This window comes from Eulemur rufifrons, chromosome 26 (assembly GCF_041146395.1).
Source record: "Eulemur rufifrons isolate Redbay chromosome 26, OSU_ERuf_1, whole genome shotgun sequence".
Lineage (NCBI taxonomy): Eukaryota > Metazoa > Chordata > Mammalia > Primates > Lemuridae > Eulemur > Eulemur rufifrons.
Genome location: NC_091008.1, coordinates 840,392 through 865,407, shown reverse-complemented (window position 1 = coordinate 865,407; position 25,016 = coordinate 840,392). Strand labels below are relative to the sequence as shown.

The 25,016-nt window shown below is 41.1% G+C and overlaps 1 protein-coding gene across 1 annotated transcript; it reads left to right on the top strand.

Moving 5' to 3' along the window:
- The first annotated feature begins 2,699 nt into the window (after positions 1-2,699).
- Positions 2,700-24,079, top strand: MYOZ2 (myozenin 2). The gene is made up of 5 exons (XM_069459194.1): positions 2,700-2,775; positions 10,106-10,275; positions 14,347-14,476; positions 16,396-16,579; positions 23,845-24,079. Exons 1-5 carry the CDS (start codon positions 2,700-2,702, stop codon positions 24,077-24,079), a joined length of 795 nt encoding a protein of 264 aa, XP_069315295.1.
- The last annotated feature ends 937 nt before the right edge of the window (positions 24,080-25,016 follow it).

Below are 25,016 nucleotides of genomic sequence, written 5' to 3'. Positions count from 1 at the left end.
TCTTCAGCAGTAGTTGTTTAAAAATACTTAGGGCCCTGATGGAGAAATAAAGAACTACTCTGCTGAAACCGGGGTTAGGAAGAAGCTTCGAGGACAGGAACGGGCAGTAGGTCAAGGGCAGGAGTTGGATCCCTGGGGTGGGAGACTCCTCGTCCGGTTTGCAGCGTGTGCTGGGGTTTGAAGGCAGCCCTGGGTCGCGGAGATGGCCGGGTGTGGGCTGAGGCCAAAAGGATGACAATATGACAAAGTTTGGAAGAGTCGTACTTTGTCTAGCACCAGATCTCTGTGCAGACGAATAGAAATACATCAACTGTTACTTGATTTAAAATGAAACGGCGTTAGCTTTCAGAATGGACCACACGAAACTACTTTAGAATAACCGTTACCATTCTGTTTAGAAGCTCAGCGTGTGCGTCATGAACCTCATGGATAACATACGCTGTCTTCAAACTGCAACACCGGGTATTTGTACTTTCTTTTTCAGAGCAAATAATAAGTCAGAAACCAGAAAATGAGATGGGTATGAATGAGCTTAAAAAGTCAGTCGAGATTGGCCGGGCGAGGTGGCTCACACTAGCCTGATCAAGGGCGAGACCCCGTCTCTACCAAAAGGAAAGAAAAGAAAAACCCAGCTGGGCGTTGTGGCCCGCAGTCCCAGCCCAGGAGCTGGAGGTCACAGCGAGCTACGGTGATGCCACAGCACTCTACCCAGGGCGGCAGAGTGAGACTCTGTCATAGCAAAACAAACAAGGCAATGAGGACTCCTCCTTACAACCCTCCACTCCTTATTAAAAAAAAAAAAAAAAAAAAGTAAGGCAATTTTAAGTATAATATATTTGAAAAATAAAAAGAAGATATTATATTCTATAAAACTTATGTTCTTTTAAGATACAGTATCTATTTTCATTTTGGAAACCAAAATTAGTATAACAACGATGATCTATTGAGAATACCATTTTTTTCTTTTTTTTTCTTCTTTCTTTTTTTTCAAGACAGAGTCTCGCTCTGTCGCCCGGGCTAGAGTGCCGTGGCGTCAGCCTCGCTCACAGCAACCTCAGACTCCTGGGCTCAAGCGATCCTCCTGCCTCAGCCTCCCGAGTAGCTGGGACTACAGGCATGCGCCACCATGCCTGGCTAATTTTTCTATATATGTTTTTAGCTGTCCATATAATTTCTTTCTATTTTTAGCAGAGACGGGGGTCTCGTTCTTGCTCAGGCTGGTCTTGAACTCCTGACCTCGAGCGATCCTCCCACCTCGGCCTCCCAGAGTGCTGGGATTACAGGCATGAGCCACCGCGCCCGACCGAAAATCAAACTTTTCAAACCTCTTACTTATCATTCCTTCCAACAGAAATCCTTACTCCAGGCTTTATAAGACTGGCCAACTCTCCAGGGACTGGTCTCTACGGGTCTCTCCAGAAAGCGTGACACAGTCGTGGGTCTAAGCTTTTATTCCCCTTCATGGCTCATTCTCAGGGCCCATTTCAAAATGTTCCCCCACTTCACTGATCAAATATCACCCATTTTTATGAGCCTAGCATGAGTTCTCACTCCTGCTTAAGGACTGGCCCTGCTGGCCCACCCCACATGGCTTTCTTTCCTCTTGAATCTCCATGGATATTATTGTCCCTACTGGTCACTGTAATTATGAACCATCTCCCATCCTCTTCTCATTCAGAGATGAGTCTCTTGCCATCTCAGTTAAGACGTAGCCCAGGATGTAAGCACTACATCTTACAAAGTTTTTAAAATCCCTTTTGGCTACTATCTCCCCAAACAGAGGTGCTCAGTAAAAACTTTCTGAATGTCCAATGAATGAACAAGTTCATTCAAACATCCCACAAGCTAGAAACACAATGGCGAGAACCTAATCTCTCCCTGTCCCTCCCTTTCGCCAGGAAGATATGAGTCGCTGAAGTATTCGGTGCTATATATAGTCGGTTGATGTCAGCTGGATGCCAGTCTCTCCAGAAGAGCTCAGTCCCCGGTTTAAGTCCGAGCGAGGGACCATGCCGTCCCAGGTCCAGGGATAAAAGCCATCGGCCCAAGTGCATCTCTATTCCATCTCTAGCGCCTTCCTCCACGAGTTACGATTCGCCCCCGCTGGAAAGCCCGGCCTCGCAGCTAGGTGAGTATATGGTTCCCTAAAAGGTTTTATTCGCCAGTTGTCCAAGGAGCTTCAGAGCTGTGACTCATAGATGGTCATTCTTTGCTCTAAAGAGCAGCTGTTGCCAGTAGTAAAATGCCACCACCAGAGAGTTCTGCATTAATCTGGTGTCTTCTCTGGTCGTACGGTCTGCTGGAACTGATGCGTGTGATGCTGGGACAGACGGAGGCCAGGAAGGAAACGATGGCAGATTAAGATGAACCGTGGAAGGGAGAGAGGGAGGGAGGGAGGGGAGGCCAGCTCTCTCATTCTCTCTCACTGCCCGATGATCACCGTGCTAATGTGCAGATAAGACTGGGTCTGAGACTCTGAATGTCACCCTCTGTTCTCTGTGGCATGGCCTGGCAAGGGACACCATGCCCCGTCCCCAGATAAGGAATGCATATGAACATGTTTCGGTAGAGAGCAATGATAAATTCCTAACAAAGAACAAAGATATTCTCCTTCAGAAGGACGATCGTAAAACACTCTAAATGAGTTCTTTGCATTGCCTTAATAATGTCCCTTTATTTTCAACAGGGGACCCAAAACCATGCTATCACATAGTACCATGGTGAAGCAGAGGAAACAGCAAGCGTCAGCCATCGTGAAGGAAATCCATGGAAACGGTACCAATAAAGACCCTCCGTAGCATTCGCGTAGCTCAACTTTAACGTAGATCCCTGCTGATGTTATTCCATAGTTGGCTTCCTTTGAATTCTTGCTGTTCTGTCGTAACAAACTTGGAGCTCTGGGCGGTGTAGCGAAGCCTATGGTAACTAATCCTTTTGTAGACATCCTTTCTCATTGGAAAGCTATTTTCAGACGAACAACTGCTGTAAAAGGAATGAGGCAATCTGACAGCTGATGTACATTCTGCCTGGCTTGGCTTTCTCGTTATAAGTTGGTATCACTCTCCATTCTTTTCTGGGGGGAGCCAGGCCTGATACAGTCTTTTTTTCATTGTCCATCCCACATGGTTCATCTTGGTCTCTTGCCTTACATTACATAAATTATTCAAAATATGTTCTATCATCTTTTTTTTTTTTTTTTTTTTTTTACAAAAGTTGTTAATCGAGTTGGAATTTACATTCATCGCTTATTTGTTTAACCCCTAAACCGGTCTTCATATTTAGTAATTGATTGACTCACACATTTTGTGCACGAAATCTACTTTTATTTATAATTTCCAGGAAAATATAGAGAAAGTGCTTATAGCCGCAAAGCCTATGACTCAAAAAAATTTTGATATCTATTACATGCTAGGTAACATTGGACTCTCGTCTTTTCTTTAAGTCCCAGCAAATAACCCTAGAAAGCAATGCTTCCTGCTTTGCATGTTGATTATTATATTTAAAGGAAATTCAATTTTATTCATGAACAAAGGATAGCATCAATTTTAAAAGTCAAGAAGTAGAATATGCAGATCTTTTTCGGGGCTGATTTGAGCCATTTCAGATATATCTGCAGAATTTTCAGAATGCGTCCTAGTTTCCTCTCTGTTGTCCAGGAATGAAGCCTTTCACCCTAACAATATTGAAGCCTAAAAGCTTGAGACCCGGAACAGGGTTGAGTGTAATGTTTTCAGATTATACTTTCCATAAAGCAAGCTGAGCAGAGCCAAGCAAAGACTTTGAGATGCTCCGCACACAATGTCGCCATATCTAAACGGTTCTGTGGTCAGGTTTATTTTCTATCTTCTGCAATAGAAAACCACCGTATTGGATTCACCTTGGTTCTCATGTTTTACTATGATGTCAAAGGGTTTGGAAAAAAATGAGAATAATCCTGAACCAGATACCAGAACTAAATTTGTACCAATCCAAAGTTCCAAAATTCATGCTGCTTTTACATTTTTAGATATCCTTATATTTCCTGCTTTGAGTAGTTTGCTTGAAATCATTTGTCTAGTTTTCCTGACCAATGAGGCAAAAATCAGACTATCACTTGAGTTGGACAGGAAATTGTTTCCATGAAAACCAGACGTTCAGTAAGTTATCATTTTCTAATTGCACCATAATCATAGAGATCAATCAATCCATTTCATGTATTCCTTGTCTATATCATATTTTGGAGACATAGACCTATAAAGTGTATGAATGTTTTTTCCCTTTTTAGAAATAACTATTGTTTTTATGAAATATAAAGAAAAAAAGTACAATTATACCCTAAGGTGGAAAAAACCCTCAATACTACTGTCTTCCCACCAGTAAATCCAGGCCACGAAAGATCTGCTGAAGCCCCCCCTCCCCCGCACGGGATCAGTTCCAGCCCCGTGAGAGGAGTCACATGCTCTGCCTTTGTGGGGACGTCAAGTGTTACAGATAACACAGGGACAATTGGACAGTTTCTTAACTCATCCCGGATAAAATAGCTGTAATACTTTAGGAAGTAGCTCAAATATTTAATTTTTCACTCTTTTTCCTTTGACATCTTGTGTGCAGCTTTACTATTTGTATACTGTCTGGTGTTCAGAGAGCGGGAGCTCGGGGAGTATTTTTTTTTTTCTAAGGCTGCAGAAATGAGGCATAGACTGCAGAGAAACGTTTTTTTGGGAATGATCCTCCAAACTTTCAAACGCTTTACAGCAGTAAAAATCTAAATCACTTAAGATAAACCACACAACTCTTTTGATCCCAATCATAAGACTAAATGAATCAGATCTGGACCGGATTGTCCTTTATGAAAATGAATGGAGAGGATGTCTTCAAACCCCTTCTCCTGCCTTCCTCTCTGCTGTCCATCAGGATGTTTTTCGGTATTGTAACCCATTTAACTTTCATTATCACTTTCCAAAAACATGGAGTTTGGAGAACGGAATGGGCCAATGACTCAGCTAAACCAGTCGTCCTCTTAAACGTGAGGTAGAAATTCAGTCCAGTTCTTGCAGGGGAGCGAGACTACAGCCGGTGAGTCTTTGAGATAAATCAGAAGAAGAAACCAAAAAGGGAGACTTTGACATCAGAGTACCTAGTCCACGAGAAGGAGAAATAACCTCAAAGAATTACCGAAAAATTCTATCCATGGAGACCCCAGCGCTAACTGGATAGAATGAGTTAAAAATAATCCCAGCCTCCACTAACTGCACCCCAAATGGTCCATTATAGATACATTATGATTTGATGTCAGTTATGCACTAAAAGCAAATATACCACCCTCCCAACAAATAACTAATACAAAGCAGCCCGAACACGAAGGCTGCACGCTGTCAGGCCGACCTTCCTCGCCATGCATCACAGTCGTGATCACCATCGTCATCATCATCTTGGCAGTGGTGCAGGCGACGGGGAAGTTGTCTTGTGTTCCTGTTGTGATACAAAGCTCTGTGCTTTATACAAAAGTATCTCAGCCGCAATTGCTTCCACCTAACAGGTACTGCTGTAAAAGACGCAACATACAGAAAACATCTTGCCGTTGTCTGTGTATGAATTAGTTGTGCATATTTTCCAGTATTCATCGTATTTTTCCTTTGCCCCGTAACCCATCTGAAACCTGAAGACCGAAGGAAGAGAGAGATAGGCAAGGATAAAAGGACAGGAGGTAACAGACTGATAGGGACAGAGATGGGGCAATCGGATGGAATGAGGAGAGACACTCCGGAACAGTTGGCGTCTGTTTGGAAATGTTGGGAAAAGGAGTTGGAATTAAAATAACCACTGCAAAGAACAGGGAGCGTGCTGTTCCCCGACATGAAGCACAGATACTGCTGACAGTTTAGAGCAAGAGCTTCATACATAGGACCAGAGTGGCTCACGAGGCCACTTGAGTCACCCTTCAGTTCTCTCACCTGGGCTCCAGGAGGGGTTTTTTTTTTTTTTTTGGCATGTTTTTTGTTTGTTTGTTTGTTTGTTTTTTTCTCCTCATGACTGGGCCACAGCTTTCCCCAGCACACAGAAAGAGAGCTGAGCAGATTATTTTTGTAATTTCAGGAAGGGAGTTTAGCTTTGTGGTCTGAAAACAGGAAGTCCAGGTTCTAAATGGAGTGCGGCTGTCGGTACCGTACCAGGAGCCCCGGGTTCCAGACTAGACATCGGATATTTCATCAGGAAGCGAGGAAGGCTGGATTTGCCGATGCATCTACTTCTAAAACTCCAGGATTCTAATGTACTGAGCTATGTGCTGAAGTCCAACATCAGCGTGTTTGAGTTTCTCCACCGGTAACAAAGGAAATGATAATATTGACCTAAATTGCAAGGACTCTTTGAAAAAGGCCAAAGTCTAGAATTTCAGATGAAAGATTACATGAAGACTCCTTTTACTTTTCTTGCATGAACATATCTTAAACCAATTCATAAAACAGCCAACATCAAAATGAGGAGGCCAGAAAGGCCTTTCAAACCTCCTAGCAAATATAAAAAGTTTGGAGAAGAGAAAGGACTCAATGTTTCAGTGGACAAGTTCGGTATTTTCTTTCGTTGGATTTAACTTTTCACATTAACAGTCTCATAACCCCAAGAAAAACCAGAGCTAGGAAAGTGTGCATGTTTTATTTTGAGAACTGGTGTGCAGTCAGATCTTGTACATTCATAGATTTTCTGAGCATCAAACCACTAATAAGGCCCTCCATAAAACTAGCACCCAGAGAACTAGGCTAAATTATACTTTATACCAAAGTGGAAATTGCAGAGATTAATTCTAGCCATACCAGTCCATCATCCTAGTTTTCTTTTATTCCTTTTCCACTCTAATATGCTTAGATATACATCCCATAAACAGTGCTAGATAGTTCTGTTTCTGTAACTTAATTTGTGTAATTTAATACATGGACAATCTCATTTCTTAAATGTTTATACATTCACACAGCTCTTAAATGACAATATTTTCATTCAGGACAAATTTTTGAAACTTTATAAAACAGTCTTAGAACTCAAATCAAGGCAAAGATATGAAATAGAAAATCAAGAATCCCAGATGGGTTTCAAATCAATGTTTTTAGGTAGAAATAATTATCAATAAGCTTTTTATCAATTGGAGTCTTTTCAGGCATTATTCAAAATCACAGTCTGGACTATGATATTTTATGTTTTATGTCATGTGACTTTATGTGATAACATATAGTATATGGACTTTTATTCAGTTACATAGGCCAACTGTCTGTAAACAGGCAGAAGTGTCCTGTGCAAATGCAGATAAAATCTCTTTACCTCAATAAGTCTTCTAAATAAATTAATAAGTCTATCCTAAAGCAAATGAGCTTCAGGGAGCTGCCCTCCCGTGGTTTTACCCACTGTGCTAGAATTGCAATTGCAGTTTTAAAAGCTCTTCTGTCTTACTACAACTATCTGTAAGTGGGTATCTTTATATGGACGGCATTCACTGATCTAACTAAAGTTCTTGATCACTATAAATGACACCAATAGGAAAGTATGCCCAGCAATATTATTTTCAATAGATGATCTAATGCCACAAAGACAACCTTCTAAGCCACGAGGGCGAGGAAATGGATCCTGAATGAAACAATGTGTCATTTATCAAGCATCAGGATTAAACACACTGATAAGGCCCTGTGCAGGGGTTTGCAAGGGAAGGTGAGGAATGGCTGAACTTGGACTCTGTGTGCTCGCTGACAGCCTCCGTCACTCTGAAAGTTCCAGTAACGAGAGTGATCGTGCGTGAGATGCCCCAACTCACAAGTGGCTCTCGAACTCCTGCTTCGGTGACATCAAAAATTTAACTCTTAGAAGGGAAGGGAAGGAAACCTTGGAGAATCTAGTTTACGTGTTTTGTTATTTGTTTGCTTATGTAAAATATGCTTGCAAAATATTCCTGACACTGCTAGACGTGTCCAATAGCATGCTGGGAAATATCCAACAATTGGTTCTCTAGTGGAGGTGATGGCGGGGGCGGGGGCTGGGGGGGTTGTTGGGGGAAGTCTTGATTTGTAGAGTTTGCCAATTTCTGGGGTACAAACACTCCCACCATGGCTAATTTCAAGCTACCATCATGGAGCACTAAATGCAGAGTTGGAAAGAGATGAGCAGTAGCGCAACATTACATAATATTTCTACGGACAGACACAGTAGATACAAATAACCTCGAGAGCATTGTCTTTTTCTCTCTTTTGTAATCTAAAAGGCACTTGCTGTTTTGATTCCAGAAACAGCCCACCCCCCACCCCGCTGCCTAGTACACTGAGGGACATTCATAGACACACTGAAAAATAAACTAGCTCATCCCTCCACATGTGAAATAGTGACAGAGACTCCACACACGTACAAACAAACAAAGGTGAGTATTTTCTGCAGAACTTAGCAGAGCTGGCAACAAAATCCCAGAAAACTTTATCTGTCTCTGTCCCTCCCATTCCTCCTGCATGGGTTACTTCTGCCCGTCCCGGGGTTGCAGAGCACAGTATTTTGTTGTGTCTGTGTGTACTAACTAGAGAGCCGGACAAGCTGGTCCACATCGCGTTAGGAAGACCTATGAAATTTTTTTAATTTAACTTTTTTTTTTTTTTTATAACAGACTTTAGTTTTAGACTGGTTTTAGGTTTACAGAATATTGAAGAGAAAGTACATTGAGTTCCCATGTAAACCCCTCTGCCCTGCAGTTCCCATGTTAGGAACGTCTTGGATTAGTGTGTGTTTGTTGCAACTGATGAACCCATATTGATACACGATTATTGGCTGTTGTTGTCTGTTTTGTGTGGCCGTAACAGAATACTCGGGCCTGGGTACTTTATAACGAATACATCTGCCTTGGCTCACGGTTCTGGAGGCTGGGGAGCGTGAAGTCAAGGTGATGGCATGTCATCACATGACAGAGGGCAGGTGAGAGAGAAAAAAAGACCAAGTTCACCCTTTTATTAAGGGCGCTTGTCCCGCCCATGAGGGTGGAGCCCTCGTGGTCTAATCACCTCTTGAGTCTCCTACCTCCAGTGGGGACTAAATTCCAACAGCCATTCTGCAGAGGACAAGCATCGAATCACAGCGTCAGCCAAAGTCTACAGTTCAAAAAGAAAGGAAGAAGAAAATAAATTAATAAAAAAAAAAAAAGAAAAAAGAAATGAAGAAATCAAAGTCTACACTTCACTCTGAGATGAAGTCAAGTGCGTTAGAGTTCCGGAGTCTCCCGCAAACACGTGTCGTCTGTCTGCTGTTACAGCGTCACACAGGCTGGTGTCGTGGCCCGAAAGGTCCCCGTGCTCCACGTAGTCACCCTCTCCTTACCGTCCTAGTCTTCTCTTTTCCAGCATGGTGGAATCAAAACCACGCAGCTTTTTCAGACTGGCGCCTTGAACTTCGAAACGTGCATTTGAGGGTCCTTCCTTCATGTCTTTGGAGGACGTGATGGCTCTTTTTTTTTTTTTTTTTTTTTGAGACAGAGTCTCGCTCTGTCACCCAGGCTAGAGTGCCATGGCGTCAGCCTAGCTCACAGCAACCTCCAACTCCTGGGCTCAAGCGATCCTCCTGCCTCAGCCTCCCGAGTAGCTGGGACTACAGGCATGTGCCACCGTGCCCGGCTAATTTTTCTATATATATTTTTAGGTGTCCATATAATTTCTTTCTATTTTTAGTAGAGACGGGGTCTCGCTCTTGCTCAGGCTGGTCTTGAACTCCTGACCTCAAGCGATCCTCCCGCCTCGGCCTCCCAGAGTGCTGGGATGACAGGCCTGAGCCACTGCGCCCGGCTGACGGCTAACTTTTATTCACTCTTTCTATGTGCCAGGTGCCATGCTAAGCGCCGTATATTAATATGAAACATTTTAATTTAATTCTCCTATCAACACTTTGCAGTAGACACTATTATTAGCTCCCCTTTAGAGATGAGGAAATCGAGGTTTAGAGAAAAAAAGTAACATCTCTATGATCAGGCCGTTAGAAAGTGGTGGAGGCAGGATTTAATTTAAGGCACTCTCCAAAACAGCATGGCGCAAGCAACACATTATGGAATTTAGAAACGAATTAAAAAACGCTTACCTTGGGGTTTTCATGCCTACGAACATTGTTTGTTTTACAGACGTGGACGGCATGGACCTGGGGAAGAAGGTCAGCATCCCCAGGGACATCATGGTGGAAGAACTGTCCCATCTCGGTAACCGGGGTGCCAGGCTATTTAAGATGCGCCAGAGACGATCCGACAAATACACGTACGAAAACTTCCAGTACGAATCTAAAGCACAGATAAACGTAGGTATAACTTGGCCTGGTGGTACCTAAATGCACGAGCAGCATTTGTAAATTTGCGTGTATTGCTAGATTCCCAAACAAGCATGCTACGTATTTTCTTTCAGTTGCTTCTCAGAGTTTTTTTTTTTCATCATAATGACTAGTTTAGGTGGGGAAACAAAGGAAGTATTGTGTATGATTGGAGTATGCTTTTAGCTCAGTAGGGACCTTGCAAGCTTGTAGATTTGGCATGAGGACCTGATCGGTCCTGCTGAGAGGAGGGAGAGGGAGGGGAGAGAAGTTTCCGTGGCCTTATCGCCCCCGGTTAAATGTTTGAGATGGAGACGTTTCCAAAAGCACACAGCACTCTGCAAAATAAGGGTAAGCATTTTGGCCGGGCGCCGTGGCTCACGCCTGTAATCCCAGCACTCTGGGAGGCCGAGGCAGGAGGATCGCTCGAGGTCAGGAGTTCAAGACCAGCCTGAGCAAGGGCGAGACCCCGTCTCTACTAAAAAAAAAAAATAGAAAGAAATGATCTGGCCAACTAAAAATATATATAGAAAAAAATTAGCCGGGCATGGTGGCGCGTGCCTGTAGTCCCAGCTACTCGGGAGGCTGAGGCAGGAGGATCGCTTAAGTCCAGGAGTTTGAGGTTGCTGTGAGCGAGGCTGATGCCACGGCACTCACTCTAGCCTGGGCAACACAGCCAGACTCTGTCTCAAAAAAAAAAAAAAAAAAAAGGATAAGCATTTTATTGGCCAAATAGATCCTGGCACTGAAACAGACGTGGGAACTACAGACACATTCTATTTCCTCTCAAAGCATTTATTCCACACTGTGCAGGGAAATCTGGTTCCTATGAAGGAGAAAACCAGTGTGCACGTAACTCGGTAGACAAAGATTTCCTCAACTGAAAGCTATTTAGCAAGCACAAATTAATTAATTAAACTGCATTTTACATATGTTATTGATATTATATCCACGTATACTGTTATCTAAAGAGATGGTAGAGGAGGAAGTCTGTCCTAGAAAGGCAGCCAGCTTTGGGAAAATGGCTTGAAAAATCAAATAGCAGACAGGAAGAATCAAAGAGGAACAGTGATCCTGAAGTTGAAGAGATGGTGCAGACTACGATAAAGATAAGTTTTATTCACTGAGGGTTTCTTCCTATAGCTACGAAGGGTCTGTAAGTTTACATACAAGTTTAAATCTGCAAACTTACCAGCTGCCATCACTACTAAGTTGTTTTGAATGGACAGTCCACTTCTTTACAGCAGACAGATTTATTTCACTGAGTTCTTTTACGATAATTACCAAGACACGTTATAGCAACTAATATCCACACTCACCAGCACCAACGTTTTATTCGTTTCCAAAATTTTTTATTTTCCTTTCAGACATGCAGCTTTTTTTCTTGTTAACAGTAAATGTTGAGAGGACATTTTTAAATAAAAAAAAAATTTCACAGTCGTGAGCATCCTTCAGCATCCATGGATTAAACCTAGTTATAATTGTTGTAATTATGAATTTAGTTTGACATCAATCTTACTCAACTATAGCATTTACATTTGTGAGAAATGATTTTCACTTGAAGTCACAGGTAAGTACAACGCTATAGTACCCTATTATTATGCCCAGTGTCTTCTTACTGGAAAATATCTGTGGCTGATACCGTTTGAGTCTACAGTAATCCCCACCCCATCTGACGCAGTCTATACTAATCATATTCTTTCAATAATGACAATCGAGAGACTTTCTATGAAGTCATATAAAATCAGGTGGCTTAAGGAAAGTCTTTGAAAAGTCATCCACAAGTCTAAACATCTGAATAAATGCATAATGCCAGCTTTCTTAACTTCCACTTACATCTCTAAGAATAAGACTTTACAATTCTAGAGAAAGGGTACAATGAGATTCAAAACCTCCTTAGGAACACAACCTATTCTCTCGACACCGGTATTTTAAGTTATTGACAATAATCTTATCTACTTGTGGTCAAATGTTCTAGTTATACTTAAAGTGTGTAAGCATGTGTCTTGACAATTTTTCACTATTCCTAAAAGACTGGACCCTAAGTAAATAAAACGGCCCCAAACAAGTCTAATGAAATACAAAATTAAATGCTGATAAATCACTCAGAACAATAAACTCTAATAATGCATGCAATGAAGTCACATAACACACTCTGAAGTCTGACGATACTTACTCTCTCTTCTTTTGAATAAGGAAAATAGTATTCAAGGAAGTGTACTACTTTGATTTAAGCAACACCAGAATGAAGGAAATTGAAACCCTGCTCTCAGAATTCTAGAATTCTTGGCACCAACACCTATCTTGGTGGAATTAAAGGAAACTCTGGCTGGGAACCACAGAGCAGGGTTCGATCCTAGCTCTCCCCCCAGCCGTCTGACTTAGAGTTGATTTAAAAGGGCTTTTGTTTTTTTTTTCTTTTCTGGATTTTTTTTTTCCCCTCATTTATAAAATAAGGGTATGAACGCAAATGCTCTCTAAGGTGCCTTCTGGTTTTGATGATCTGTATATTCTCTGATCTTAATTCCAAAAATTACCTGCACAATAAATCATGAGGGAAGACAGGGAGCCACATCGTACGATGACGCATTCGCTTTGTTAAGGCACCAGATTGCAGTTTGGAACGTTGTCAGCGTGACAGGAATTAAAAAAATAATCTCGGGTCCCATTCGTTCGTTTATACTGTTAGCAAGTATTTATTGAGTACCTATTATCTTCTAGACACAGTGCTGTGAGCTCAGAGATAAATAAATATTATTTAGTGATAGACCAAATAACAGTGGAAGATAGAGAGCGACTATTTACATACAATCGTGTTCTTGAATCATCTTTGGAAGATTTGTGCCCCAGCAACCTCATCTATTGACTACATTTTCTGGAACAAACTTTTAATTTATTCCTTCCCTTGAGCTATAGATGTTGTCAAAATAATAATTTAACTTAGCTTTGCATGTTTCTTATTGTATCATAATGTTTAGGACCTCCTATAAACGAAAATGAAAGCTACCCCCCGGTAATCAATGCAATTTGTTCAAACATTAAGTATCATTTTCAAAACAGAAACAGTTAAGTGCAGCTTTGAACTTACTCTGCTGCTGATTCGAGCGATATCTACTTTCTGTGACAGACAGTGATACTAGGAAATGTGTGTTCTTAGAAAGACATGAAGAAACGTTGCTTGCTGTACATCAACCCATTTGGAAGCCCAGTTCGTGAACTGAACTGCTTCTTAAATAAAGGCAACAAAGGAGATGGTCGAAGAAAATAAGCATTCAAAGGAAAATAACGTGGAAGAATGCTTCACGATCATTAAAATTCTCTCTTAAAATTGCTGCAAAACGATATTGAACTTTTTGAAATCTCTAGAAATCTTAATAGTGAGCAAATGGCAGTATGTTATAAAAAGTAGTTTTCACATAAGACCATACTAAATATATGGGGATCCTGAACATGTATTCATTTTGTTCCAAATATAACTTTTACTATGTCTTTGGCACAAAGTATAGAACAGATTTTAAAAGTTCCTCTTTTGTTTCTATTGCTATTTCAACAGAAACCATGTAGTATGTATTATACATGTTTGTAACATAGATGTTTGCAGGCTATAGCATACTGCTCTAGCTCTGTTTTCTTTAGGGTCCACTTAGCTGAGATAAAAGGAAATACATTTTCATTTGTGTGTCTAACTTTCCGGAAGGGAACTGTGGATGGTAGAATTTGTGTCGTAGAAAGTATCTGTTGCTTGAGTTCGCCGGTGTGTCTCAGCTGGAGAGCAAGTTCCCTAGACACAGTGCCTGGCACGCAGTAAGGCCCAGTTAATTTCAGCTTTAATTATTATTAAGTGGCTTGTCGTCGTAAAACAGATCTTAGATTAGTATCAGTGAAATTTCTCATTTAAGTTCTCAACCATATTAGCATGTAAATTATTGAGGCCCCAGGGAATTATGAAGTGACATTGGATTTAAATTATAAATATACAAATGGAGTCTTGCATATATAGCTCCTGTTAGTGTGCCTAACATTTTTGAGCTTTAAGCAGAGTCTCCTTTTGATCCAACGCAGCACCGTCTGGCCATGCAGAACGGGAAGCCGGAGGGAATCAGCTTGGAAGCTGGACCCCAGCAAGCCCCCTCGACGCCCCCCAACACCCCGGATCCACGGAGCCCTCCACACCCAGACTACATCGCCCCAGGTAACCAACCCCCTTCCAAACAGAACCCTAAAATCGCCGCGTGCTTAACGATATGACTCAAGTCATTTGAAGCCTTTACTAAATGGTATTTAAATGATATAGCTTTTCTCATTAACTATGTTCTGTGGATAAATTTGAGATAAACGGAAAAATTCAGACCCAAAGGAATCATGTAAAACGTTTGTAGTAGCTGTATGTTCCCTTAGAGGTCCATTGAGTTTGTCGGGAATCACTTGTTACATTGAAAATTAAGGCTGGGCGCGGTGGCTCACACCTGTAATCCTAGCACTCTGGGAGGCCGAGGCGGAAGGATTGTTTTAGTTCAGGAGTTCGAGACCAGCCTGAGCAAGAGTGAGACCACGTCTCTACTAAAAAAATAGAAAGAAATTAGCTGGACCACTAAAAATATATATAGAAAAATTAGCCGGGCAAGGTGGTGCATGCCTGTAGTCCCAGCTACTCGGGAGGCTGAGACAGGAGGATCGCTTGAGCCCAGGAGTTGGAGGTTGCTGTGAGCTAGGCTGACATCATGGCACTCTAGCCCGGGCGACAGAGTGAGACTCTGTCTCAAAAAAAAAAAAAAAAAAAAAAAGCTGAAAATTAAGTCATTTGTAATTATATTGAAATTCTATGACTGTACAATTTATGAAATGCTGTGATATATATTATCTTCTTTAATTTCACAATAACTCCATGACACAGTAATTGTAGCTCTCATTTTACAAATTAAGAAACTGAGGTTATGAATGTCTGTGAGGCTATATTGATCGATCAAGAATGAAACCAGATCTGGTACCAAGATCACAAATGCCGCATATGAAGTGATCGTGGAGAGACTGCCTTTTGTTACTCTCTGCTCCCTCAAGGGGCTTTAAATGCAATTTCTTAAGAGTGTATATTTGTTATCTTAAAAGAGAAGCAAATTCTTATCCAGTCAGTACGTATTCCTTAGAAATAATGTTAGATATTAAAATATGAAATCTTTCAAAAACCTGACATAAAGTGCATGATACATGGAGTATGCTCAAATTATCCCGAAACCATCCCCTGCTTCCCCAGGTCCGTGGAAAATTTGTCTTTCATGAAAATGGTCCCTGATACCAAAAAGTTTGAGAACCGCCACTAAATATCAGCTCTGAGAGGAGGGAGATTTTTGTTCTCATTGGGCTCTCTCCTAGCCTAGAGTACAACAGGCCCTCAATAAACATTTTCAAATTAATTAATTGTGGCATCTAATGTATAATATAAATTAATGTAAGGGGCACAGATTTTGGGGATTTTTTTTTTGAGACAGAGTCTCGCTCTGTTGTCCAGGCTAGAGTGCCATGGCGTCAGCCTCGCTCACAGCAACCTCCAACTCCTGAGCTCAAGTGATCCTCCTGCCTCAGCCTCCCGAGTAGCTGGGACTACAGGCATGCGCCACCACGCCCGGCTAATTTTTTCTATATATATTTTTAGCTGTCCAGATCATTTCTTTCTATTTTTAGTAGAGACGGGGTCTCGCTCTTGCCCAGGCTGGTCTCGAACTCCTGACCTCGAGCGATCCTCCCGCCTCAGCCTCTCAGAGTGCTGGGATGACAGGCGTGAGCCACCGCGCCCGGTCAAGGCACACAATTTTTAAAAAATTAAATGAACAGTTTTACCTGAACCAATGTATACTAAGATAAGGAAAAAAAACAACGGTACGATTGGGAAAAATTAAACATTAAGAACAATGGTTTCTTTTTAAAGTTCCATAAGCTTAAAGGAGTTTTAAAATGTCTCCAGTATTAGACTGCTGTTTTCTAAGGGATCATAAAAAGGATGCATTGTTCATACATTCACCCCAGCATGAAAAAATTAAACATGGTAAAATGTTAGGTGGAGTTTAGTAACTCCCGGGCACTGTGTTTATTTATTCTCGCTATATTTTTCCAAAGGCTATTCCGGACCACTGAAGGAAATTCCTCCTGAAAGATTCAACACCACAGCCGTGCCTAAGTACTACCAGTCTCCCTGGGAACAGGCCATCAGCAGTGATCCTGAGCTTGCAGACATGTTGTCCGCGAAATTTTTCAAGCCCGAAGGAAGGGCAGAACTGCCTGATTACAAGAGCTTTAACAGGTAATTCAGTCATGCCGGGTGACACTGTTGGCATTTTAATACCAAGATTTTCCCACTGTGGTACAGAGAACTCAATCTTCTGGTAGAAAAAAAAAATCCTTTTAAGAAAAGAATCTAAATGGCAACACAGAAACACAGACTGTCTTCTTAGCCTAGGCAGAGACTCATTTCTGCAATATTACTAGTATTTTTAACTTGGTCCTTTTTAGTATGAAAGTGAAAATGAGTTGGAAACTGTCATTGTTTTAACACCAAGATGATATCTCCATATACTTTGAAAATGGTAGTTTTATAATAATTTCTGATTCAAAGGTTGATATTAGTTTATGTGTTGCTTCAAATGCTGTTCAAGAATTTCAGAAATAATTCACATACAGGGCTACATGAGAAGTACCGTGTAACTCCAGATTTCAGTTTATATTTTTGTAGACTTTAGACCAGATTAAAAGTAATGTAGAGACTTAATGGCCCAAGATTCTAGCAGACGTACAAAGCAAAACTTAGGCTACCAAAGATATAGCCAAATATATCTGTAGTATCATTTATACAAGGGCCATCTATTTTTCCCTGTTACTCATTTTTTAAAATTTCCATGGAGATTTTGGATATTTTTAGTGGTCTTGTAATCCATTCCACTTGACTTGTATTTTAGAGTAAAATATCTTCAGTATGCTATCTCATACTGACAAAACAAACAAACAAACAAACAAAAAAACTAGACTCAATTTATAGGCTGCTTAATAACTGTTCATTTAAAAATGAATAAATTAAGGAGTCAAAGATTTACAAAAACGAATGCCACATAAACTTCATTTCAACAGTAGTCTTTAGTATTTTAATTATTATAGTATTAAAATTTTAGTTTTTACACACTCCTGTATTAGCAATACACCTGTTACATACAAGAGGCATTACCATCAAATTCAAAGAGAGGTTGAGGGGTGTCAGAGAAAGGCAGTGGGGGGCCCATTCTAATCAATGCTATAATTTTTTTCCAAAATGAGAGTGCAGAAAATTATAAAAAGCAAAACACCAGGGAAAAATGCAAAATAACGTAAGACTTCAGGCTTCTGAGATAAGAGATGCAGTAAGACTTCTTCGTGTCTTGTAGCTTCAGTTTCCCGTAGCTTCTGAGCAGCCTACAAACACAGTGGTGTGTCTGAGTCAGTTATAAAGAGATGCTATTGATCATAGAAATACCAGGTGAGCGCTGCGTCAATGAGCATCATACTCTCCAATAGGAAACGCAGCCGCCTGTGTTAAATGTAACCTATTGTGTGTGTGTATGTGTACGAGAGAGAGAGAAAATTCCACCTGCTAAGCCTTCTCCCTTACTTGAGAAACTGTTATTGCTTTTTATATATACATCCACGTAGAAATGAAAACTTGAGTTAAATTTAATGAACATGACAGTGTATTCTTAGACTCCTTGTGACCATGAAATAACATTAATGGATGAAACAAAGCATGGTGTGATACATGGACACACCAAACACAGAGCTTTGAGATCCTCTCTGTCCTTAACGTGTGTATAAAAAGAGCACATGAGATTTAAGGTCTTGTCAGTTACATGTATTGCTTTAGAAATCTTCTTAACAGCAACTAAACCGTATACAGGCGTGCGTCATTTTATTGTTCCATGCTGTATTGTACTTTACGATACATTGTGTTTTTTACAAATTGAAGGTTTTTGGCAACCCTGTATCGAGCAAGACGTCTGTTCGCACCATTTTTCCAACAGCAGGTCATGTGCTCACTTTAGAACTCTGTGTCTCGTTTTGGTGATTCTTGCAATATCTCAGACTTTTTCATTATTACGTCTGTCATGGTGATCTGTGATCAGTGATCTTTGATGTCACTCCTCTAATTGTCCGGGAGCACCACAAACCACGCCCATGTGCGAGGGTGAACTTAATCACTAAACGTTCTCACTGCTCTACCCACCCGTCTCTCTCCCTCTCCTGGGGTGTCCCTGTTCTCTGAGACACGATATTGAAATTAGGCCAATTTATAATCCTGCAATGGCCTCTAAGTGTTCTAGTGAAAGGAAGAGTCGCACATCTCTCAGCTTAATTAAAAGGTAGAGATGACTCAGCTTAACGAGGAAGACGTGTCAACAGCTGAGACAGACGGAAAGCCGGACCTCTGGCCCAGTTAGCCAAATCCTGAACGCAAAGGAAAAGTTCTTGAAGGAAATTAAAAATGCCACTCCAGTGAACACAGCAATGATAAGAAAGTGAAACAGCCTCGTTTCTGATATGGAGAAAGGTTTGTCTGGATAAGAAAAAAATCAAACCGCCCACCACGTTCCCGTACACCAAAGCCTAATCCAGAGCAAGGCCCTCACCTCTCCAGTTCTGCAAAGGCTGAGTGGAGGAAGCTGCAGGAGCAAAGCTGGAAACTAGCAGAGGTGGGTTCATGAGGTTGAAAGAAAGAAGCCGTCTCCAGAACGTACAAGTTCACAGCGAAGCAGCGAGTGCTGATGGAGAAGCCACGGCAAGTCATCCAGATGTAGCTAAGATCACTGACGAAGGTGGCTGCCCTAACCAACAGATTTCCAACGTAGGTGAAACAGCCTTCCGTCAGAAGAAGATGCCGTCTAGGACTTTCATAGCTGGAGAGGACGAGTCAATGCCTGGCTTCAAAGCTTCAAAGGACAGGCTGACTCTCTTGTTAGGGGCTAGGACAGCTGGTGACTGTAAGTTGAAGCCAGTGCTCATTTACCATTCTGACAATTCTAGGGCCCTTATGATTTGTGCTATATCTACACTTCCTGTGCCCTATGAAATGACATCACATCTATTTGCAGTGTGGTTTACTGAGTATTTTAAGCCCATTCTTGGGAACTAGTGTCCCCCATCTCAAAAAAAGGATTCCTTTCGAAGTATTACTTGCTCACTGACGATGGACCTAGTCACCCCAGAGCTCTGATGGAGATGTGCAAGGAGGTGAATGTTATTTTCATCCCTGCTAACACAACATCCATTCTGCAGCCCGTGGATCAGGGAGTAATTTCGACTTTCAAGTCTTATGATATAAGGAATACATCTCCTGAGGCTGTGACTGCCATAGACAGTGATTCCTCGGATGGATCTGGGCAAAGTACATTGAAAATCTTCTGGAAAGGAGTCACTATTCTAGATGTCATTAAAAAACATGTGTGGTTCACGGACGGAGGGCAAAATATCAACATGAACGAGAGTTTGGATGAAGTTGATTCCAACCCCCGTGGATGAGCTTCCCGGTTCTGCTTCAGAAAGCTGTACGACTTTGAGTATGTCTCTTCACCTTTCCTCATTTTCATTGCCCTGTCTGCAAAATAAATCCTATAATTATATGAAGTACCTTTAAATATAGTACATTCATTAGCTATCTAGTAGAAGACCATATTTTAATTTCTACATAATCATTTTGCCTACTTCTTTCCTAGGATGGAATAATTAGTAATGATTACGGGTGTATTATATGTCCAGCACTATTCATTTTTACAAATGCAATTCCATCACTGATCCATCAAAATAAAGAAGAAAGCATCTATTAACTGTGAATTTTAGTGAAACAGGCTTCTTATGCGTTATGTAGATGACAAAATAGAAAAGTCATTGTAAGTCAGACCTATGTTTGAAGGATTTATGTTATGGGAATTACAGAGATGCACAATTATCTTTCAGTAGCATATTCCAAAATTTCCAGTGGAAATGTTTGCTCCGCTAACTTTGACTAAAACTCCAAACTATTTTCAGAGGCCTTAAAAATCCTACAGTCTCTCACATTCAGTGCTTAACATCTCTGTGAATGGACTGTGTTTAGTTTGTGTTGGAAGCAATGAAATCCAAACAAACAGGATGTCGTCTCAATGGTGCCAAAGAAAAGAAAAACAGCCTCCCTTTTCCAAACAGCAGCCATTCACTGGCTCTGCGGTAGGAGGCAGGAGATGGGTGGGGGAACGGAAGGGAATGTTTTCATTTACGAGAAAAGAAAATGACCCGCAAATTGGTGGGAGAAAACAAAACGGAAGTGGTTCAAAGGGGGAAAAGCCATCCGCTAAAATCTCAGTTTCGAGTGTTCTATCGCCTTATGTCTTTACTGTTCATTTATTCTTTATTTCAGTAATGCTACAGTTGCACCTCCCAAAGCCATCTCATTTTTGCAAAGTCCATCAGTCCCTTTTGAGCTCACTCTCCCAGTCCCTCACTGTCATCCCTCCGTTGTGCCTAAGCTCCATCTCCCTTGCTTGTCCCTGCTCCAACCCTGGGTGAGCCCAGAATCTGTCTACGCTGCACGTGCCTTCGAGCAGCTGAACGTGCCCGGAGACAGACACGCATTTTGCCGACTGTCTCGTCTTCAACTGATGACCACAAACGTCAGCACTGTCAGGCAATCCAGTGCCATTCTTGAGCCAGTTCAGTTTGTCGATTTCCTAGACAATTTACACCTTCTCTTCTCTGCCCAAACATCCAGTACCCTCACCCACTCCTCGCTCTCGAGCAACGGCCTCTCTTGTTATTTCTCTGAGAAAGTGGGAGCAGATTGAGAGAGACCTACCTCGTCTTCCCATGTGCCAGTGCAGTGCCTGGAGCTTGAGATGCTGTTATTTTTTACTGCATTTCCAGCTGTCTAGGTGCTTCTTACACACGTCTTTCGAGTGACTTAAGTCCCCTCCTGTGTCCCCAACCTGGACATGATACCTCAGGAAGCGCAGAGCGGTTACAAGTCACTGTAACAGTTGCAGTGAGAAGATACAAAAGAAATGGAACCCAGAGTCCTTCCTTTTTACAGACTAAAATCTATGTGGAGAGAAAAAAAAATGTAACTGAAACAACTTGAAAGTAAAGGAATCCACATTGTCGTACACTTAGTACGATTAGTACAATTGTAGTACAATTAAATGTAGCACAATTAAAATATTGATTAATACAAGGCACACAGAAATTAAGATAGTCATGAAAGACAGCAGAGTGATTGAGCTAAAAAAAAAAAAAATGTGGTCTCTTCCAGGCTTTTAAATAATCTTCTCCCTAATATTGGAGAATGATGTAGTCTTACCAGTTCCCATTGTCCAGATGTTTATGAAGATCTTCTAGCTACAATGCATTATGCAAGTGTATCGTCATGAGTTTCAAAGATACAACAAAGGGAATTCCAATCCTATTGAGTGTAGTCTGGTAAAGAATAAGGCAGACGTACCAATGGCCACAATGAAAGATGGAAAATAGGGTCACAGGGGAGGTGGAAATAGAGTCTACGGACAATAAGGGGAGGAAAGCTTCGGGGACAAAGTTACATGTGAGTCAGCACTTAGAGGGGATTTGGAAATGCCACAGTGAGGTAAGAGTACTCCCAGCAGGGAGAGAGAAAGAAGAGCATGAGTAAAGGCAATGAGGTTGGAGAGCAAACAGTTTTTCAATGTGCTGCAACAAAGGGCATGGAAGTTGCTAGGGCAAAACCTGCCGACCTGTCCCCACCGGGGTGCCCAGCTTGTGTTTTCCAAACCTGCTCTTTTCTCAGACTTCCACCAGCCAGTTGATAAAACTCTAAACCCAGGAGTTGTCCTTGATTTCTCTATCTTTCTCCTAATTTTACTCTCATTTATCCGCAAATCCTATGCATCTACTTCTAAAACCTATCCTGAAACCACCCACTTCTTTCCATCTTCCCAGAAAACACCTGAAATCCAAGCCATCATGTCTTGCTTGAATGGCTGAACTATCTTACCTCCTCCCAGCGTTGTCTTCTTATAATCTGTTCATGCAACAGCAGCCGGAATGATCTTTATAAAATTTAATTAGATTATATCATTCCCCAGCTTAACACCCTACAAGGGTTCCCTTCACACGGAGAAGAAAACTCACGTTCCTTGTTTGAAAAAGGCCCCACACAACTTGCCTGTCTCTGTCCCCTCTCCTCTCTGCCCCACGATTGCCTACTAGTCTGGCGACACAAGCCTTCTTTCTTTGCCTGAACGAGCCACCATTATTTCTGCCTGGGAGTCCTCGCATTAGCTATTTCCCATACTGGGCATGCTGATGCGCTTTAGCCACACTGCATATGGCCAACTTCTGACCTTCAAATGGTGGTTTGAATGTCGCTCTTCAGAGAAGTCTTTCCTGATGAGTCAATCCAAAGTAACTACCTAGTCATTCATTCACTTGTTATTCCATCGCCCTATTTTAACGCTCTGCGTAGCTCTTATCACTATCAGATGTTTTTGTATACGTTCATGTTTGTTAAGCGTCTGTCTCCTTCACTAGGACGTAAGAGCTGAGACTGACTATGTCATTCACTTGGAACCGTGTCTGGCACAGAATGAACAAGCGAATGCCTGATTCAAATAGAGCTGGGAAGTCCTGTGGGCTCTCGAGTGCCGAGACAAGGTGGCTGGACTTTACTCAGAGGCCAGATGGGAGGATGCGGAGGTTTTTGAGGTGGAGATAGAAAGATGCAAAAGACATACTTCTTGCCTTCAGAGTTCATAATTTACAGATAACTCAAACGATATTCTTAAAAAGAGAAGCTGACAATACAAAGTACCGTATATATTATAAGCATCGAATGAACTGACATAAAACAACTGATGTTTCTGGAATTTGGCCGAGGGAGTATGGGCCGGGACAGCTGGAGGGAAGTTAGAACTGAAGGGACACAGGACATGCCCAAGTGGGGAGATGTCAGGCGGGGAGGCAGTGTCTTAAAGAGTGGAAACATCGCTAGCAAAGGCAAAGAGGCAAGAAACGTTTGTGATGAGAACAGGGTACAGGGAATAGATTAGCCCAAAACCAAGAGTACATAGAAAGGAGCTTTACATGAATTTATAACCAATATCTGTGTTATCGTAAAAGCATAGTCCTTAAATGGAAATGCTTGCCTCAGAGGTCAGATGCTGAAAACCATACTTAGATTATAAGTATGCCCATAAAGTCATGAATTTAACATGCCCATTAAAATCATGAATTTAAACGTGCCCATAAAGTCATGAATTAAACGTGCCCATAAAGTCATGAATTTAAACGTGCCCATAAAGTCATGAATTAAACGTGCCCATAAAGTCATGAATTTAAACGTGCCTGTAAAGTCATGAATTTAAACATGCCCATAAAGTCATGAGTTAAACGTGCCCATAAAGTCATGAATTAAAACATGCCCATAAAGTCATGAATTAAACGTGCCCATAAAATCATGCCCATAAGATCATGAATTAAATTATTTTCTATTTTCTGGCGAATAATTTTACATATTAATTGACATCTCTTTTTCATTTCCCACAGAGTCGCCACCCCATTTGGAGGTTTTGAAAAAGCATCAAAAATAGTTAAATTCAAAGTTCCAGATTTTGAGCTGCTCCTGCTAACGGATCCCAGGTTCATGGCCTTTACCAATCCGCTTTCTGGCAGACGGTCCTTTAACAGGACTCCAAAGGGGTGGACATCTGAGTATCTTCCCATAATGATCACAACCGAACCTACAGAGGACGCCACCATGCCGGAATCCGAAGACCTATGAAAAGCAAGTTGTGTCCACCACGGAAACCTCCCAATAGAAAAGTTGCTGTTCTACTATTCTTCCTGTCAAAGCCACTTCACATTTTTCATTGGTAGCAATAATTTAATAGCAATTTAGCACTTTTCCTTTCATGGCGTTTAATTTCAATCTCAGATCAAATACTAATAAACAATCAGACATTTTATTTTAAAAAACGCATAATTCACTTGTCTTCATTTGTAATTTTGTTTTCGCCTGGTTTAAACAAAATCCACGCTTTTTGTTGTGCTAGCTCAGACAGAAAAGTAACTGACAGCAAAAGATTTCACCCTTTGTTTCATACGATTTTTCCAGAATAGGGATTCCGAGTGGAATCTAGAATCAAAATATAGTGCAAGATGTGTAGATGCATTCAGAGCTTTTTACAAGGGATGAAAGCTATAGAAGATGATGTGCAGATGTTACTGATGGAGAAAAAGGTTGAGTGTGTCTTTTCTGGCCACCATAATAAAATAGTACATGTAGATGTATTTTTACTAGTCATTCTTAGAATTCTAAAGTGCTTTATATATTTCGATGTGTTTTAAATCATTAGGTAATTATTTTGGATGATATTCTCCAGGCAAAGTATTGTATTTATACGTATTGCCCTTGTAGAGAATTTGTATGATTTAAGATATGTCTTTAAGACATCTTAATTTTATTTATAAGTTTTGGTGTTTCCCTGTTTTAAAATAATAATGTTGGCATCTGTAATAAAGCCTACTTAGGAGGCCCCCGTCATATTATATTTTTGTTCATTTAACAAAATAAAAATTATTCATATTCTTTATACATTTTGATGACATGGTTTAGTTCTTTATGAGCATCATGAAATGAGTCACTCTTTTTAATGAAACTGAAATTTTATTGTATTATTTCAACCGTCACCAAACTGTAAGATTAGCGTCACCATCCT

What these genes read in the sequence shown, in the direction of transcription:
- MYOZ2 (XM_069459194.1), top strand. Translation starts at nt 2,700, where the DNA reads ATGCTATCACATAGTACCATGGTGAAGCAGAGGAAACAGCAAGCGTCA. An exon ending in AATCTAAAGCACAGATAAAC is followed by an intron (nt 10,276 to 14,346) that starts GTAGGTATAACT and finishes GATCCAACGCAG; the next exon opens with CACCGTCTGGCCATGCAGAA. An exon ending in GATTACAAGAGCTTTAACAG is followed by an intron (nt 16,580 to 23,844) that starts GTAATTCAGTCA and finishes CATTTCCCACAG; the next exon opens with AGTCGCCACCCCATTTGGAG.